Below are 18,403 nucleotides of genomic sequence, written 5' to 3'. Positions count from 1 at the left end.
TTTTGGTATTAGAGCTCAGCTGATCAGTAACCGGCTTAGAAAAACCAGCCTTGGATTTTGCCAGATGGATACAATGAAAAGCCAAAGAGGCCAGGAAGTTTAGGATGTTAGTAGGAATATTACTGAAATAGTGGACAATGGAATCTAAGTGGGATAGAAAGAGAAGTGAAGAAAGTAGAAAATTAATAGTTTGAAAGTAGAAGGATCAGTGGATTGGAGATCCCAAATTAAGATAATCATAAACAAAAGTAGCTGAACAAGCAAGTTGGATGGACAAGTTTTTAGACAACAAAATATTGGGATTAATGATTTTGGAGGTGAAACCATTATGGATGATGTCATGACCCAAGTCACAGCTGTGGGAGTAGATGGCTGAACTAGAATGGAAGAGAAGTTTATTGGAGATAGGGAGATTGTGAAACAGTGTCTGTGGTATTGGGTAGATTATTATGTAAACATTGAAGGCACTCTGGATAATGGTAGACATAAGGGTAGAATGGAAGAGTAGGGTAGTTTACTATGAAGGATGTCACAGTGGGAACACCAACCCTCTCTCCTAGTCCATACACAGTATGAAAACAAATAGCTACTACTACTGGAGAGAGATAACAGAGGGAACTGATGATACCTTCAATTAAAGAGGTAGATATTGAGGATATAATGGAGTGACAAGGATTAGGAATTGGAGAAGGACAGAAGACTGGAAGAAAAGAACAAGGACATTCTTTATGGAATGCTATGGAGAAGATGATGTACTTGGAAGATTTGCAGAAGAGTTCCAAAACCTTGTACCTCAAACAAGCAAGAGATGAATCAACCAAAAAAAAGTGGTGTTACCAAAGGATTGGTGATAAACAACAATTATTAATAAGTTATTAAAAATATAAAACTAATTTTTAAGTACTATCATTTTACATAAGAGAAAGTTAAAAGATAGTTTTGTTGGGGCACCTGGGTGGTTCAGTCAGTTAAGCATCTGACTTCTGCTTAGGTCATGATCTCACAGTTCGTGAGCTTAAACCCTGCATCAAGTGAACTCAAGCCCCGCTTCGGGTGAGTCCAAGCCCCTTTTCAGTCAGCGTGGAGCCTGTGTGGGATTCTCTCTCTCCCTCTCTCTCTGCCCCTTGCTCAATCACGCCCTCTCTCCCAATTAAAAAAAAAAAAAAAAAAAAAAAAGATAGTTTTGTTTATAACTTAGAAGAGATATATTAAGTATTTTTAAAAATTTTAATGGCCCACTATCACTTACCTTAACCCTCAGGACCTGAACTAGAGAGAGGAGCCCCGAAACATCTGGCTTTGAAAAACAACGGGGCTTATATCCAGGAGAAACATAGAGCTGTAGGATATGGAGATTCCCCTCTTTTTTTTTTTTTTAATGTTTATTTATTTTCAAGGGAAGGAAAGAATATGAGTGGGGAGGGACAGAGAGAGAGGGGGACACAGAATTTGAATCAGGCTCCAGGCTCTGAGCTGTCAGCACAGAGGCCAGTGTGGAGCTCAAACCCATAAGCTGTGAGATCATGACCTGAGTCTAAGTCAGACGCTTAACCTACCTAGCCACCCAGGTGCTCCTGAGATTCTCCTCTTAAAGAGCTCATACACAGACTCACTTATCCCAGGACCCAGGTAGGGTAAAAGCAGCAGTTTGAAAATCTAGACCATATGGGAAGAAAATTCATTTGCTGACAACCTTAAGGGAATTGTTGGAAGGACAGAGGCCTGTTGGGATTCTCTCTAGGGACTGAGGCATTGAATTGACAGGTGCCATTTTTACGTTCTTCCTCTACCCTACTAGTACCAAAGCTAGCAGATGCCATTTTTGTATCCCCCTGTGTAGTAATACTAACACTAATACAATGTTGTATGTCAATTACACTTCAATTAAAAAACAAAGAGACGCGCCTGGGTGTCTCAATTGGTTAAGCCTCCAACTTTGGCTCAGGTCATGATCTCACGGTTCATGAATTTGAACCCTACATCAGGCTCTGCGCTCACAGCTCAGAGCCTGGAGCCTGCTTCAGATTATGTGTCTCCCTCTCTCTCTGTGCCCCTCCCCTGCTTGTGTTCTCTATCTCTCTCTCTCTAAAATAAATAAACACCTAAAAAACATTCTTTAAAAATAAAAAAAAATAGGGGTACTTGGGTGGCTCAGTCGATTGAGTGACCGACTTCGGCTCAGGTCATGATCTCACGGTTTGTGAGTTCGAGCCTCGCGTCGGGCTGTCTGCTGCCAGCTCAGAGCCTGGAGCCTGCTTCTGATTCTGTCCCCTCTCTCTCTGACCGTCCCCCACTCATGCTGTGTCTCTCTCTGCCTCAGAAATAAACATTAAAAAAAAAATTAAAAAAAATAAATTAAAATAAAAATAATAATAATAAAAGAAAGAACACAGACTAGGGGTGCCTGGCTTGTTCAATGAGTAGAGCATGCAGCTCTTGATCTCAGGGTCATGAGTTCAAGCCCCACATTGGGGGTAGAGTTTACTTAAAAATAAAAATTAAAAAAAAAAATTCAGGTGTTAAAAAAATATATATGGACTACAAAACTGACCCAAAAGCAATAAAAGTGTAAAGTAAAAGGAAAATAGAAAGAAAATCTCCCTACCACTTGAAAATTTAAAGATATTGTTCTGAATTACTATTTGGGGTTTTTTTCTAATAGGAAGTTTTTATCGAAGTATATATACATACATAGAAAAGAATATATGCAAATCATATGTGTATAAACTTGGTAAGTTTTCACATGCATGAACAGAATACAAGTCACAAAATAGAACCAACAGAAAAGTTGCCATAATCCCACAAAGTCCCTTAAACCCTCTTCCAGCCATTAACATTCACTTCTCTCTTCCAAATGTAACTATTTTGATTTATAACCCTAGAGATTAGTTTTTCCTATTTTTGAACTTTGTATGAATCACACAGAATGTATTCTTTTTTAACCTGACCTCTTTGGCTCAATACTGTGATTCTCATATTCATCTGTGTTGTTATGTATCGTTTAGTTCATTCATTTTGACTAATGATTAAATTATGTTGTATGAATATGGGATAATTTATTTCTCCATTCTATTGTAGACAGACAATTGAGTTGTTTCTGGTTTGGGGTTTTTGGTGAATACGTATGTATGCATTACTGTTAGGTACATATCTAAGAGTGGAATTATTGCTTCATAGGATAATGCTTAAGCTCAGCTTTAGTAGATAACACCAAAAAGATTTGTAAAGTGATTATATTGGGGCGCCTGGGTGGCTCATTCAGTTAAGTGTCCAACACTTGATTTCAGCTCAAGTCATGATCTCATGGTTTGTAGGATCAAGCCCCACATGGGGCTCTGTGCTATCAGCGCTGATAGCACAGAGCCTGCTTGGGATTCTCTCTCTCCCTGCCCCTCCCCTGATCATGTCTGTGCACACACTATCAAAATAAATAAATTTAAATTTTTTTTTTTTTTTTTTAAGTGATTGTATTGGGGCAGCTGGGTGGCTCAGTCAGTTAAGCGGTGACTTCAGCTCCGGTCATGATCTCGCAGTTTGTGAGTTCGAGCCCCTCATCAGGCTCTGTGCTGACAGCTTGGAGCCTGGAGCCTGCTTCGGATTCTGTCTTCCTCTCTCTCTTTCCCTTTCCCACTCATGCTCTGTCTCTCTCTCTCTCTCTCTCTCTCTCTCTCTCTTTCTCTCTGTCTCTCAAAAATACAATAAACATTAAAAAAAATAAATAATAAAGTGATTGTATCAATTTACATTCTTCCAGCAATTTATAAGAATATCTTTTATCTCTGCCGTCACCAATACTTATTAGTGTCTCTTCCATTTTAGCCATTCTAATACAGTGATATTTCATTTTGGTTTAATTTGCATTTCCTTGATGGCTGTTTCATATTTGCCAGCCATTTGAATGTGCTCTTTTGGGCAATGCTTATTCAGATTTTTTTTTTAATATGTATTTTATTTTTCAGAGAGAGAGAGAGAGAGAGAGAACATGAATGGGGGAGGGATAGAGAGAGAGAGAGAGGGACCGAGGATCTGAAGCAGGCTGTGTGCTGACAGCAGATAACCCAATGGCAGGGCTTGAACTCACAAACTTTGGGATCGTGACCTGACCCAAAGTTGGACGCTTAACCAACTGAGCCACCCAGGTGCCCCCTGTTCAGATATTTTGCCCTTTTTTGTGACTGATTTGATTACCTTTCTCATATTTGTAATTTTTGTTATAAATTTGCGGTATTATTCTCAATTTCAGGGAAAAGCCTTAAACGATTCACTGTTAAATATGATGGTTGCTGTAGAGGCTTTTTTTAATCAATATTCTTTATCCGATTAAGGAAATTTCCTTCTATTACTAGTTAGTTGAAAGTTTATATCATTAATTGATAGTGATTTTGTCAGGTTTTTTTTTTCCTGCATCTATCAAAATGATCATATGATTTTTAAAATTGTAATCTGGTGAATTACATTGATTGAATTTTTGTTTAATTTTTTTTAATGTTTATTTTTTAAAAGAGACAACGTGAACCAGGAGAGGGACAGAGAGAGTGGGAGGCACAGAATCTGAAGCAGGCTCCAGGCTCTGAGCTGTTGGCACAGAGCCTGAAGTGGGGCTTGAACCCACGGGCTATGAAATCATGACCTGAGCTGAAGTCGGATTCTTAACTGACTGAGCCACCCAGGCACCCCAGTGTTGATTGAATATAAAATGCAAATCTACCCCACGGGGCGCCTGGATGGCTCAGTCAGTTGGGCAACCGATTTCGGCTCAGGTCATGATCTCACAGTTCGTGAGTTCAAGCCCTACATCAGGCTCTGTGCTGACAGCTCAGAGCCTAGAGCCTGTTTCATATTCTGTGTTTCCCTCTCTCTCTGCTCCTCCCTGACTCACACTCTGTCTCTGTCTCTCTCTCAAAAATAAATAAACATTAAAAAAATAAATTTAAAAAATACAAATCTACCCCTGAATTCGTGGAGTAAATCCCCTTAGACTATGATGTATTATCTGTTTTATATGTAACTGGATTCGATTTGTTACATTATGTTTAGGATTTTTGCATTTACTTTCATGAGAGAGATAGGTAGATAATTTTCCTTTCTTGTGATACACTTTTCCTATTGGTAGCAAGATTACTGGCTAAATAACTTTTGAGGGAAGTAGTAGGAAAAAAATCCCACTGAATTTTTAGAAAATGGTAGTAGAATGCTACATTTCAAAAATTTGTTGGAAAACTTTTTTAAGATGGCGTGGCTTATTTCAGACCAGCCCTACCACCATTGAGAAGTATAAGCTGCTATGAAAAAAACATATACAATAATGTTATCCAACTATATACTATTTATACTTATAATATATTCATATGATATATATATATTTATATAAAAACACAAATATAAAAATTTATATTATGATACTGTGAACTCAGTATATGGCCTGAATAGTAATATAGGCAAACTAAAAATTGAATCTGTGAGCTAAAAGATAAAGCTGAGGGATTTCTTCAACATACAGTACAAAAGCATGAAGAGATGAAAAAATATACAGTCAGAATTTCTTTTTTTTTTTTTTTTTATTTTTCTGATAGGAGTTCTAGAAATAGGAAATGGAAAGGAGATAGGAAAATATCCTTGGATGGAGAATGATTGTATCATCAGATCAGAGGTCAGCAAATTTTTTCTGTAAAGGCCAGAGAGTAAATATTTTAGGCTTTGTAGACCTTACAGTGTTTGTCACAACTACTCACCTATGCTGTTGTAACACAAAAGCTATCATAGACAGTAAATAAATAGATGACTATGTTTCAGTAAAATTTTATTTACAAGAATTGGAGGCAGTCTGGATTTGGCTCATGACTATAGTTTGCCAACCTCTACTTTAGATTGAAAAAGCCCACTGAATGCTCCTGTCAACCTCCTTCTCTCTTTCTAGATCCACCTGTCCTGGTAAATGGAACACATATAGCATGTGGCCTTTTGTGTCTAACTTCTTACACTCAGCATGTTTTTAAAATTTGTAGCATGTATCAGTACCTCTTTCTTTTTATGGCCAGATATTTTGTTGTGTGGATATACCACCTTTTGCTAGTCATCTGTTGGAGGACATTTGGATTCTTGCTACATTTTTGCTATAGTGAGTAATGCTGCTATGCATTCATTTATAAATATTTATTTGAGTACCTTTCCAGTCCTTTGTGTACTTACCTAGAAATGGATTTGCTAGACTTTTTAAAGAACTGTTAAACTGTTTCACAGTGGCTGTACCATTTTACATTCCCACAGCAATGTGCGCATGTTCCACTTTCTCCATATCCTTTCCAACACTTGCTGTTTTCACTGTTTTTTTCTTATCCCCTTCTAGTGATTATGAAATACAAGAATTTATTACACATCTTAATTGAGTTCTTATTTAATCACACAGATATTGGGAGAGGTATCCGTAGACTAAAAAAACTAATGCAAAAAATCTTACGTTAGGTACTCAGGACTGCTAGCATATTTATTTAAACAATTTTTAAGCACTTGATAATGAGTTAGTAGTTTTACTAACATCCTAGAATACATACACAATCATTCATATCTACATTTCTTTTTCATACTTTCTTTTAGCTACCTAAGAAGAAAAGGAATAATAATAAATGAAACATCTGCAGTTGTGTATGTTCAGTTACTCACAGGTCGTAAATACCAAATAAATCAAAATGGTGAAGTTCGTCTTGAGAAACAGTGGTCAAAACAAGTTCTTCCTTTTGTTTATCAAACTATTGTCAAGGTAAGTCTCCATCAGTTCTCAACTGTATCTTAATGTACATTATTTCACACTGTATAAAGAAAAGAGTGTATCATATTAATATTTATTTGTAAATAGAAGACTAATGCAGCAGTGTAAAGTAGAAATTTTTTTTTTAATATTTGAATTTTATGTTAATCCAAGTTAGTTAACATATAGTGTAATAATGATTTCAGGAGTAGAATTTAGTGATTCATCACTTACATATAATACCTAGTGCTCATCCCAACAGGTGCCCTCCATAATGCCCATTCCCCCACCCTAAACCCCTCCAGAAACTCTCATTTCATTTTCTGTATTTAAGAGTCTCTTATTGTTTGCCTCCCTCTCTCTTTTTATCTCATTTTTCTTTCTCTTCCCCTATGTTCATATGTTTTGTTTCTTAAATTCCACGTATGAGTGAAATAATGTATTTGTCTTTCTCTTCTTTGTGACTTGTTAGCATAATACCCTCTAGTTCCATCCACATTGTTGCAAATGGCAAGATTTCATTCTTTGTGATCACTCAGTAATATTCCATTGTATATATATACCACATCTTCTTTATCCATTCATCAGTTGATGAGCATTTGGGCTCTTTCCATTATTTGGCTCTTGTTGATAGTGCTGCTGTAAACATTGGGGTGCCTGTGCCACTTTAAATCAACATTTTTGTATCCTTTGTATAAATACCTAGTGCAGTTGCTAGGTCATAGGGTAGTTTTGTTTTTAATTTTTTTGAGGAACCTCCATACTGGAAAACAGTATGGAGATTATTATTTAATATAATTTGAAAAAAACTATAGTTTTTTTACTTTGGTATAATTGACAGTGTAACATTATATTGGCTTCAGGTGTACTATAGGATTGAATATATGTATACATTGCCAAATGATCACCAATATAAGTCTAGTTACCATCTGTCATTATAAAGTTTTTGTTATAAAGTTACAAAAAGTTTTTTCTCATGAGAACTTTTAAGATGTACTATTTTAGCAACTTTCAAGTTTTGCAGTGCATTATTATTGACATAGTCACTATGCTGTACTTTATATCACTATGATTTATTTATTTTATAACTCTTAGTTTTTAACTTATAAACCCCTTTACCCATTTCACCCATCCCCCTAAAACCCCTTCCCTCTGGCAGCCACCAGTTGTTTCTCTGTATCTGTTAGTTGTGTTGCATTTTGTTTGTTTTGTTTGTTTGTTTTTTGTTTGTTTTGTTTCTTTCATATATCTGCACAAGTTTATTGGTTGAATAGATATTTCTGGAGTGTCCATTATGTGGCAGATACAATACTGTCTGCTTCGAATACAAAGATAAACAGTGTCTAGTCCCCTCCTGTAAGTTAAGGTTCCTCAGTGTCATGATTTTTGACTTTTTGGGCCAATACTTTTTTGGGTTTTTTTTTTTCGTTTTTTTTTTTTAATATGAAATTTATTATCAAATTGGTTTCCATACAACACCCAGTACTCATCCCAACAGGTGCCCTCCTCAATGCCCATGACCCACTTTCCCCTCCCTCCCACCCCCCCATCAACCCTCATTTTATTCTCAGTTTTTGTTTTGTTTTTTAGAGTCCATATTAAGTGAAGTCATATTGTACTTGCCTTTCTCTGTCTGACTTCTTTCATCTGGCATAATACCCTCATGGTCCATCCATGTTGTTGCAAATAGCAAGATTTTTATTCTTTTTTATGGCTGAGTAGTATTCCTGTATGTGTGTGTGTATGTATGTGTAGAGAAAGACCACATATATACATGGGGGTGGGGTGTGCCTGCCAGCTTTAGCAGGGCTGTAGGGCATACCTGCCAGTGCTTCTGTTCCCAGAAAAAATCCCAACAGGCCCCTGCCCCTCTTGCAGACACTTTAAGGTTAGCAGATGAATCATTTCCCCATATGGTCTAGGTGCTTTCAAATTGCCATTTTGACCGTGGGTCTCAGGGCAGGTAGATCTGCACACAAGCCTTTTAAAAGCAGAATCTCATTTCCCTATAGCCCTTTGAGTCTCCCGTACATAAGCCACATTGGTTTGCAAGCCAGACATTTTGGGGGCCTATTTCTCTAGTGTAGTTCCCAAGAGTTGGGGTACCTCCTCAGGAAGATAGGGCACCTCCTCAGGAAGAAGCTCCATATTTGTGAGATCACTCCTGATTGTGGGTCTCCACATCAGGGCTGGGGTTTTTGGCAACAGTATGTCTCTGCCTCTCGTATCCTTATTGATGTGTACATTTTATCTTTTGTTGTGGAGGAGTTGGGCTAGTTTTCGGGTCTTTCTCAGAAGGAACTAATTGTTCTAGATATAGCTGAAGATTTGCTCTGTCCATAGGAGGAGATGGGTTCAGGATCTTCCTATGCTGCCATCTTGAACCGCCTCAAAAACTATAGTCTTTATAGGATTATTTTATGCTCATTCATTCTGTGTATGATTAAGGAGCTTGTCTTATTTATTTATTTACTTATTTACTTATTTATTTATTAAACTTCATCTCTAATGAAAAATCCTAGCATTAGCTTAACACAGTTTTAAATTAAAAAAATTTTTATTCTCCAAAAAGTGTTTGCCTCAAATAAATTAATGGGGGGGGAAAAAGGCATTTGGTTTTGTGTTTGTAATCTTGGTGTGATAAGACAAAAAAATTTTTTTTAAGTTTTGTTTATTTTGAGAGAGAGAGAGTGGAGAAGGGGCAGAGAGAAAGGGAGAGAGAGAATCAGAAGCAGGTTCTGCCCAGTCAGCACACAAGCTGAAGTGGGGCTTGAACTCACGAACTCATGAGATCATGACTTGAGTCATAACCAAGAGTTAGACACTTAACTGACTGAGCCACCCAGGCGCCCTGAGACAAATTTTTTTTTTTTTTTTTTTTTAACGTTTATTTATTTTTGAGACAGAGAGAGACAGAGCATGGACGGGGGAGGAGCAGAGAGAGAGGGAGACACAGAATCGGAAGCAGGCTCCAGGCTCTGGGCCATCAGCCCAGAGCCCGACGCGGGGCTCGAACTCCTGGACCGTGAGATCGTGACCTGAGCTGAAGTCAGACACTCAACCGACTGAGCCACCCAGGCGCCCCCTTTTTTTTTTTTTTTAATTTTTTTTTTTTTTTTTTTGAGACACAAATTTTTTAAAGCATGTATTGATACTGTAATCTTGCAAAACAGTATCTTAGGAAAGATTTTATCACCTTTCTGTGCCTTAGTTTCCTCAGGTATAAAGTGAGGCTAAATAATCTGTGCTACAGAGTGTTGTCTTGAAAATGAAATGAACTAATAAATGTGTGAAATACCTAGAAGAGTGGCATATAAAGTCAATACATTTTAGTTACCAGTACTGTTACATATAAAATCTTTACATTTCACATTTACAGACAGCGTAGTCCTAACTCCACAGGAAGAAAAATTTGATGTGCAATCCATAGAAATTTTGATTATAATAATTTACTTTTATATTTCATTCTACATAGGACATCCGAGCTTTTGACTCCCGTTTCTCCAGTATCAAAACATTGGATGACTTGTTTCCTCTTAGAAGTATGGTCTTTATGCTGGGAACCCCCTATTATGGCTGCACTGGAGAAGTTAGTTTCTGTTATTGTTACTAATTACATTTCTTTCTTGTTTCAAGTTAGTAGAGTTATTTAACTCTCTTCATTTAAGTATAAAATAAAATGTAATACTGAAGGGGGGCAAATAATTCATTTGTCTAACTTAGGAACACAGCATTTGGCTTTATATCTTTAGTCTTGAGCAGGTTGGGGTCAGGAGGCAGGGAAAAAAGAATTCAAATCCTAATCTCTTACAGAGCAGGTTTGTTTATTGTGGTGGTATGGAAAAGCAATTCTGAAATTATTGTAGATGTATTATTGGGTTGATGAACTTGTACATGTGCTGATGTTTGAGGAACTCCAGTTCTCACATGGAAAAAGATATATGCATATATGAAATGGAAGAATGCAAGAAAGAATCTATGGGGACAGATTAAACTTGGAGGTATTAATGTGAACTCATGATTTTTAAAATATATGTGTGTATCATATGTATATAGGCACATGTATATGGATATATATGTATATATACATACATACGTATATTTTCTAGCTCTGTTTGCTCAAAAGGATTACGAAGCAAAGACACCCTGGTAACAGTAAACATACATAATCTCCAGGTTTTGACTTCTAATAACATACCCCACCGAAAGCTTTTCAGAGAAATGGCCCATTACAGGGCTAGGTCAGGTTAGGTACAAGATGAGCCTGGAAACACTTGTTAGGCCAGAAAGTAAGGAAGTGCTCAAATGACTAATGAGAGCATATCACATAAACACAGGAACCAGATTCAAGGGACTCCTACTGGCCAAATCTGGGACAGTTTGAATACCGAAATAATAAATTGGGAAAGTAGGAATTAATGATTCCACAGCAGTATTAAATAGGGAATGGAAGGGCTCTTGCTTATAGTATCATGTCAAGAATAAACGTGGAGAGAGTGCTAAAGTTGGAAAACTATCTTTTTGTAAGCATTATGATAAAGATTAAGATTAGATTATGAGCAGTATCTTTGGTATGATCAAAGTTAATAAATATCACAGTGAGAGACAGATGGACATCATGTACATCATAAAATATCCTTCTTAGGAAATACACGCCGAAATATAAAGGGGTAACGGACATGATATATATAATATACCCTCAAAAAGTTCAGAAAAATAATTATGTGTGTGTAACTGCACACAGAGCACAAATGTTAAAACAGATGTTTAAACAAATGTTAACATTAGGTGAATCTAGGTAAATGTTTTACAAGTGATCTTTGACCTGGTTTTTTTGCAACTTTTTGGTAGTTTAAAGTTATTTGCAAATAAAAAAGTTAATTTAAAGACAAAAAAAGACTAACAGCTATTAAAGCAAGGTACAATGACTCAAATTTACAATATAATCACATTCATTTACAAATTCTAAGAGAATCTCCCATAGCCACCTTTACTGTTTTACTGTATTTCAGAAATAATAAACCCTTCAAATAAGTAGAAAAGTAAGTACATAAAATATAGTGAAAGAGACTATAAAACATACTGTGATTTTTTTTTTCCTCCAAGGTTCAGGATTCGGGAGATGTGATTACAGAAGGTAGGATTCGTGTGGTTTTCAGCATTCCATGTGAACCCAATCTTGATGCTTTAATACAGAACCAGCATGTGAGTACTATAGTCCATATTGTTTAATTTAGAACTGATGAACTTTGAAAGTGTTAGAAGCATATTTTTTACCACCTTCTTTGAATGTGTTATAAATATTTTATTTAATAGTGATTAAATTCCCTCACAGTTGCATCTAGGATTATTTAAAAATAAGTGTGGAATCTATGCTCGAACTTCATGCACATCTTTGGGGGGGGGGGGATCACTGACATCCCATTATTGATCTATAACAGTTATTAGGGGTTATCGTGTTCAAGCTTAGAAGGGGCACATTTTTTACCATACCCTTTGGGAATAGACTTAGATTTTTTTTTTTAACTTTTCATAATTAATCAAAGCCTACATTTTTTAGTTACAAGTGACAAATGGCCTTACTGCAGTCACAAGAGAAAATTGGGGAAACTGCATTTAAATTCACAGCACTTTTTTCAGGACCTTTTTCTCCAGAGATGTTCACTGGGCTCCTTTTAGTTTTCCCTGCTACAGTGGGAGGAGGATCCTGATATCTGTCATATATATTCTTATTGATTCATTGGATAATTAACTTACTGAAATTAATTCACAGTCAGCTATTGCTACTTACACTTTTATTTTTCTCTAATAGTAAATTCTAAAGCCTTATATCCTATAAAATGAATTCAAGGCATTGGGTACACTTGAGAAAACATTATGGAAGGCAAATAAGTCTCTTGGAGAAAGAATTCAGAAAGCACAGTCAGGAAACCAGGAGAGTGGCCCATTTGATAAAAATGCTGGAGGTCTCTATTCTGGAAGTTAGTAGAACATCTATTTTCCTCCATCCCTAGCTTTTTCTAGATATGAATGAGCCTGTCCACTTCTAGTATACAGTGTTGCTAGGCATTCCTTCTCTATCTACTGTGCTCTCTTTCTCTTTACATACCTTTTTCAACTTTTACTCAAGCCTTCTTCTCTACTCCAATGTTCTCTCCTTTTTTAAAATTTTAATGTTTGTTTATTTTGAGAGAGAGAGCGAGCAAAAGCAGGGAAGGGGCAGAGGGAGAGGCAGAGAGAATCCCAAGCAGGCTCCACACTGTCAGCACAGAGTCCAGTGTGGGGCTCAATCCCACGAACTGTGAGATCATGACCTGAGCTGAACCAAGAGTCAGACGCTTAACCAACTGAGCCACCCAGGCCCCTCTTTGCTTTTTATTTTACATTTTCTAGAATATTTGTGATGATCTTCATCAATTTTAATTGTACCATAACCGAATATTTCTCAAAAGGACTACTATTGGTATTTTAGATGAGACAACTATGTGTAAAATAGGACTCCTGTATATGACAGCACAGTTGACATTTTTGACCCTTAGACACTAAGTGCTAGTAGCCTGTGCCAATTACTATAACTGAATGCCCCTATATATTTCCAAATACTTATTAGAAAAATTAAGTGATATTACCTGTGATAGAGAACTACTACCTTAACTCTTCCTGTCTATTTTAGAAAGCATACTTGATTCGTCTGTATTATTTCTAAACCTAACAATGCACTTGATGGAGAAACTATATTGTGTTCTTTACCAGCATATTAACATATTTTCATAATTTATATATTTCATGCAACTAAAAAATGTATCCATTTGGGGACTATTGTAGACATATAAAATGTGAATAAAATTCATATAAATATAGAATGTGAAATCCACATAAAATATGTGTTATTATTATGTATGTTAGGATTAAATGGTAGCTTAGGAACTAGATTTGTAATTGCTTCCTGGTTAAAAAGTATATGATTTAATACTTTTTTTTTAATTTGATAATCTGTATAGTTTCTTAAGTGCACAAATTAAGGTTACATTTCATTGACTGTATTAGCTATAAATCTATACATACTTCTTACTTTTATATGATAGTAAGTATTAGGGGAAGTGAATATCACTTATGTCCATATATGAAGGATATTTTAAATTTGCTCAGTAGCAACTCTTTTGATGACATACTCATGTTTTAGTTCAGTGTAATAATCATCAAGGCTTCATTATGTCCCAGGTATTTTACTAGGCCCTAATTGGAATATGAAAATTAATGTTTAAGAAATAGTTCCTGCCTGCAGAATTTGCAGTAGAGTCTATTTACAGTAGAGTTTATTTCTTGAGACAGTTTCACAAATTGTATATTTCCTCCCCCTTTCATTCATCCTTGGGAATTCTGTCCTTTAAGGAGAGAGAGGAGCAGAAAAATTCTGCCTACAGATCCTTTCAAAAAAAAAAAAGGGAAATGGATCACTTACTTTTGAGAATCCTTATATTGCCACATTCCAATGGTTAGTGATGTCTTGATTATCTCCAGATTTTAAAGGTAAAGAAATAACATTTGATGCTTTGTGTTTCCATAATTGACCTTTTTGTTTTTATATTTAAAGAAATATTCTATAAAGTACAACCCAGGATATGTGTTGGCCAGTCGTCTTGGAGTGAGTGGATACCTTGTTTCAAGGTTTACAGGAAGTATTTTTATTGGAAGAGGATCTAGGAGAAAGTAAGTTTATGTTAGAGAAATTTACTTAAAGTGGCAGAAAAAAACTAAATGATAAAGATAAACTGGTTATGTTAGTATTTATTTTCTTTTATTAATTGCTCTGAATTTTCTTTAAAAATTATGCATAAATTCCTCTGATGGTGATCTTTCATCTAAATGGCACATGTTGTAGGTGTTTGGAAAGACAGTTCTTATTTTTAGCAGCTAACAAATTGAACCTTGAAAAAAGGTATCAGAAGGTGTGTGTGAATCTCAATAATATATTTCCCTGCATTTTCTTATTTCATTCTCTTCTCTAATTACATAATCTATTTATATGCTTTGTTAACTTGGGTTTTGAAGCCTTTCCTCTAGTTTTTCAATTACTGCTTTGGAAATAACCATGAAAACTATAGAAGAACAATCAAAACTAAGTATTTCTAAGAATTGAAAGCTAAACATTGTATTCTTTGAACAAAATTTAAAATGTGCATGTGTGTGTGTGTGTGTGTGTGTGTGTGTGTGTGGTTTACATTCAGCCCTCATGGAGACCATAAAGCAAATGTGGGTTTGAATCTCAAATTCAACAAAAAAAATGAGGAGGTACCTGGATACACTAAGAAAGTTGGAAGTGAATGGATGTATTCATCTGCAGCAGAACAACTTCTTGCAGAGTACTTAGAGAGGTAAGTGCCTAATAAGGTCCTATTAGGCATCCAAAAATGTGGGAATGTCATAACTATTTTGCCTTTCTGATATTAATTTTAGACTAAAAATATTTCCTTTGGTATGATGGGACATGTATTACATGTAAACCTAATTTTATATCATGGAGCACCATAGCTATTAGCTAAAAAATACTGTACTTATTTATTTAAAATGAAAAAGAATGATGGTAACTGGCCTCCTTTTATTTTTATTTTTCTATTTTTAAAGATTTTTTTTTTTTAAGTAATCTCTACACCCAATGTGGGGCTGAAACCTACAACACCAAGATCAGGAGTTGTATAGTCCACCAACTGAGCCAGCAAGGCACCCCTTGGCCTCCTTTTAATTAAAATTTTCCTCAATTTGCTATCATAAATAATTCACTACTTTGTATGTCTGTGTTAGTAATAAGAAGATTGGTATGGGTGAACAAAACAGCTCTTCACACAGTGGATTTTCCTGAGTCTTAAAACTCCAGCTGGATAATAGATTACTGTCCTAAAATTATAGAATTTTATGCTGAAACGGTCTAAGAAATCAGTAAATCTCAGCTCCTCATGATAAAAATGACAAAACTATATACCAAGGTTACTTGAATTACTCAGTCACAAAGATTTGGAGGAAATACCTTTACTTCTGATTCCTAATTGAATGTTCTTTCCATTGTTCCACCAGTTTCTAACCTTGTATTTAGGATCCTCTTACTAGTTTACTAGGGCTGCCGTAACAAAGTACCACAAACTAGGTGGCTTAAAACAGCAGAAATTTATTGTCTCACATTTCTGAAGACCAGAGGTCCAAAATCAAGGTGTTTGGTAGGGCCGTGCTTCCTCTGAGGATGCTAGGAAAGGAACCATTCAACACCTCTCTGCTAGCTTCTTGTAGCCTCACACATTTGATCTTAACTTGTAGATGCCTTACTCCCATCCTCCATCTTCACATGTGTTTTCCCTGTACGTCTTCACACCATCTTTCCTCTGTGCACGTCTGTCTCTGTGACCATATTCCCGTTTTCATAAAGACATGGTCATGTTGGATTGGAGCCCACCCTAAAGACCTCATTTTTATTTTATAACCTCTATAAAAACCCTGTTTTCAAATGAAGTCACATTCTGAAGGTAGTAGGAGTGGTACTGGAATCTTTTTTGGGGAGGGAACACAATTCAATCTCATATTGCCATCTGAAAATGTAATTATTTCTTCTGTTCACTTCTGTATTTCTTTAAAGCATTGTATTTACCCTACTTTTCATGATTTTCAACTTAACATATGCCTTGATTTCCTACCATGAAAGGTGAAACTTTAGCTTTCTTTTACTACCTCCCCTTTCTATTTCCTCACCTCCCTACACACATGTATATTTATTTCCCCTTTCATTATAGTTTAATAAATCTGTATTTATGGTTTACTTGATTAAGGTGATGTAAATGGTCACAGCTGGACCTTGTAGAGTTTTATGGTTGCATTTCCTTGTACACATTTTTGATTTCCACATCTTGTTTAATCATTTGCTTATTGTCTGTGTTCTTATAACTAATTCGGCCCTAAACTGTGTGTCATAGTTGGAAAACTTGATGTGGTCAGACAGATCAGGAGATCTCTTGGTTCCATTTTCTTTTTGTAGACTTCCTCCTAAAACCTTCTGTCTTCCTGCCTCAACGTAAACTAATTGCTTTCTAGGGCTATCACACAGCTCTTGTTCTAGACTTTCTCTTTACTGCCATTCTAGGAATTTCCCTCACCATTCTTCTATGTAGGATTCCTTTATTTCCTGGCTTTCATATCTTACTTTTTTCTGGTTTGTCTCCATTTTGATGGAGCACTTACTCCAGTAGCTTCCTGAGAAAGCTTGCATGTCTGAAAATGTCTTTATTCTTCCTTGAGCAGACTTGATTAATAGCTGGCCTGGGTGTAGAATCCTAGATGGGAGATTATTTTCCCTCAGAATTTGAAAAGCTCTTGTTTCCTTTGCTGGTGAGAAGTCCTGTGCCATTCTGATTCTGAATCTTTGTGTATGATCTATTTGCAGTTTCTGAAATCTTTTTTGCATCTTCCCTTTACCAATGCTGTTTTAATAATGTGATGATGTGTTGGGGCACCTGATGGGCTCAGTCATTTGAGCCCCTGACTCTTGATTTCAGCTCAGGTCATGATCTCACAGTTCATGAGTTTGAACCCTGCATCAGAGTCTGCACTGTCAACGTGGAGCCTCCTTGGGATTCTCTCTCCTTCTCTGTCTCCCCCTCCCCCACATGTACACGTGCTCTGTCTCTCTGTCTCAAAATAAATAAGTCAACGTGAAAAAAACCTTCTTTAATGTGATGAAGTGTGCCTTGGTATGTATCTTCTTTCTTTTCGCTGTTCAGTCCTTTCAGACTTGAAACCGATGCCCTTCCATTCTGAGAAAATTTCTAATATTATTTATTTGATAATTGCCTCCTTTCCATTTTTTCTATTCTTTCTGAGACTTCTGTTAGATGATAGACTTCTGGATTAATCCTCTTAATTTTTTTATCTCTTCTCACCCATTTTCTTTATTGCTATACTTCTACTCTGTGGGAGATTTTCTTCAACTTTATCTCATATCATTTTTATTTCTATTTGATTTATTTTTAGTTTCTAAAAGTTCATCCTTAATTCTTTGACATTCCTTTTTTATAGTATCTTGTTCTTACAATGAATGAAATGTTTTATTTCTCTGAAGATGGTAGTTTTAGTTTTTCTTCTTCTATTCTCTGTATTTTGTTTTCTCTGAATTGCTCTTTTTTTTTTTTTAACTTGTCCATTGGTTCTTTGGTGTCTAATCATATTTAAGAGTGAGGCACCAAAAAGCTGATTGAAAATGTAATGTGCTTTGGTGGGCCTTCTCAGGTGGGACGTTGCTATTTCTGCAGAGGACCTCCAAATATTACTACCTATATGTGTGTCTTTTCTCTTGGGCTGGCTAGTTTTCCTAGAGAAGTGTCTTCCAGCCTTTTCTTTGGAGGACAGATGTGAGGAACAAAACTGACTTCCAGGGGCGCCTGGGTGGCGCAGTCGGTTAAGCGTCCGACTTCAGCCAGGTCACGATCTCGCGGTCTGTGAGTTCGAGCCCCGCGTCGGGCTCTGGGCTGACGGCTCAGAGCCTGGAGCCTGTTTCCGATTCTGTGTCTCCCTCTCTCTCTGCCCCTCGCCTGTTCATGCTCTGTATCTCTCTGTCCCAAAAATAAATAAACTTTGGGAAAAAAAAATTAAAAAAAAAAAAAAAAAAAACTGACTTCC

General features: G+C 36.2%; 1 protein-coding gene across 8 annotated transcripts in view; it reads left to right on the top strand.

Annotated features, from left to right (window-relative positions):
- XRN1 (5'-3' exoribonuclease 1) overlaps positions 1-18,403 on the top strand; it is a 120,914-nt gene that overhangs the window by 57,701 nt on the left and 44,810 nt on the right. For 6 of the 8 annotated variants that reach the window (XR_007155582.1, XR_007155583.1, XM_047874718.1 and 3 more), the window contains 5 exons: positions 6,595-6,757; positions 10,221-10,334; positions 11,852-11,950; positions 14,340-14,455; positions 14,974-15,120. Coding sequence is in view for 5 of the 8 variants with exons in the window: in XM_047874718.1 (XP_047730674.1) it covers positions 6,595-6,757; positions 10,221-10,334; positions 11,852-11,950; positions 14,340-14,455; positions 14,974-15,120 (639 nt within the window). In the remaining 3 variants the exon portion in view is untranslated. Of the gene's footprint in view, positions 1-6,594; positions 6,758-10,220; positions 10,335-11,851; positions 11,951-14,137; positions 14,241-14,339; positions 14,945-14,973; positions 15,121-16,835; positions 16,841-18,403 lie in introns of those variants that run through there. The other 2 variants (XR_007155584.1, XM_047874721.1) reach the window with 2 other exon arrangements.

This window comes from Prionailurus viverrinus, chromosome C2 (assembly GCF_022837055.1).
Source record: "Prionailurus viverrinus isolate Anna chromosome C2, UM_Priviv_1.0, whole genome shotgun sequence".
NCBI lineage: Eukaryota > Metazoa > Chordata > Mammalia > Carnivora > Felidae > Prionailurus > Prionailurus viverrinus.
The sequence above is the reverse complement of the archived record's forward strand: the minus strand, read 5'-3'. Positions and strand labels throughout refer to the sequence as shown.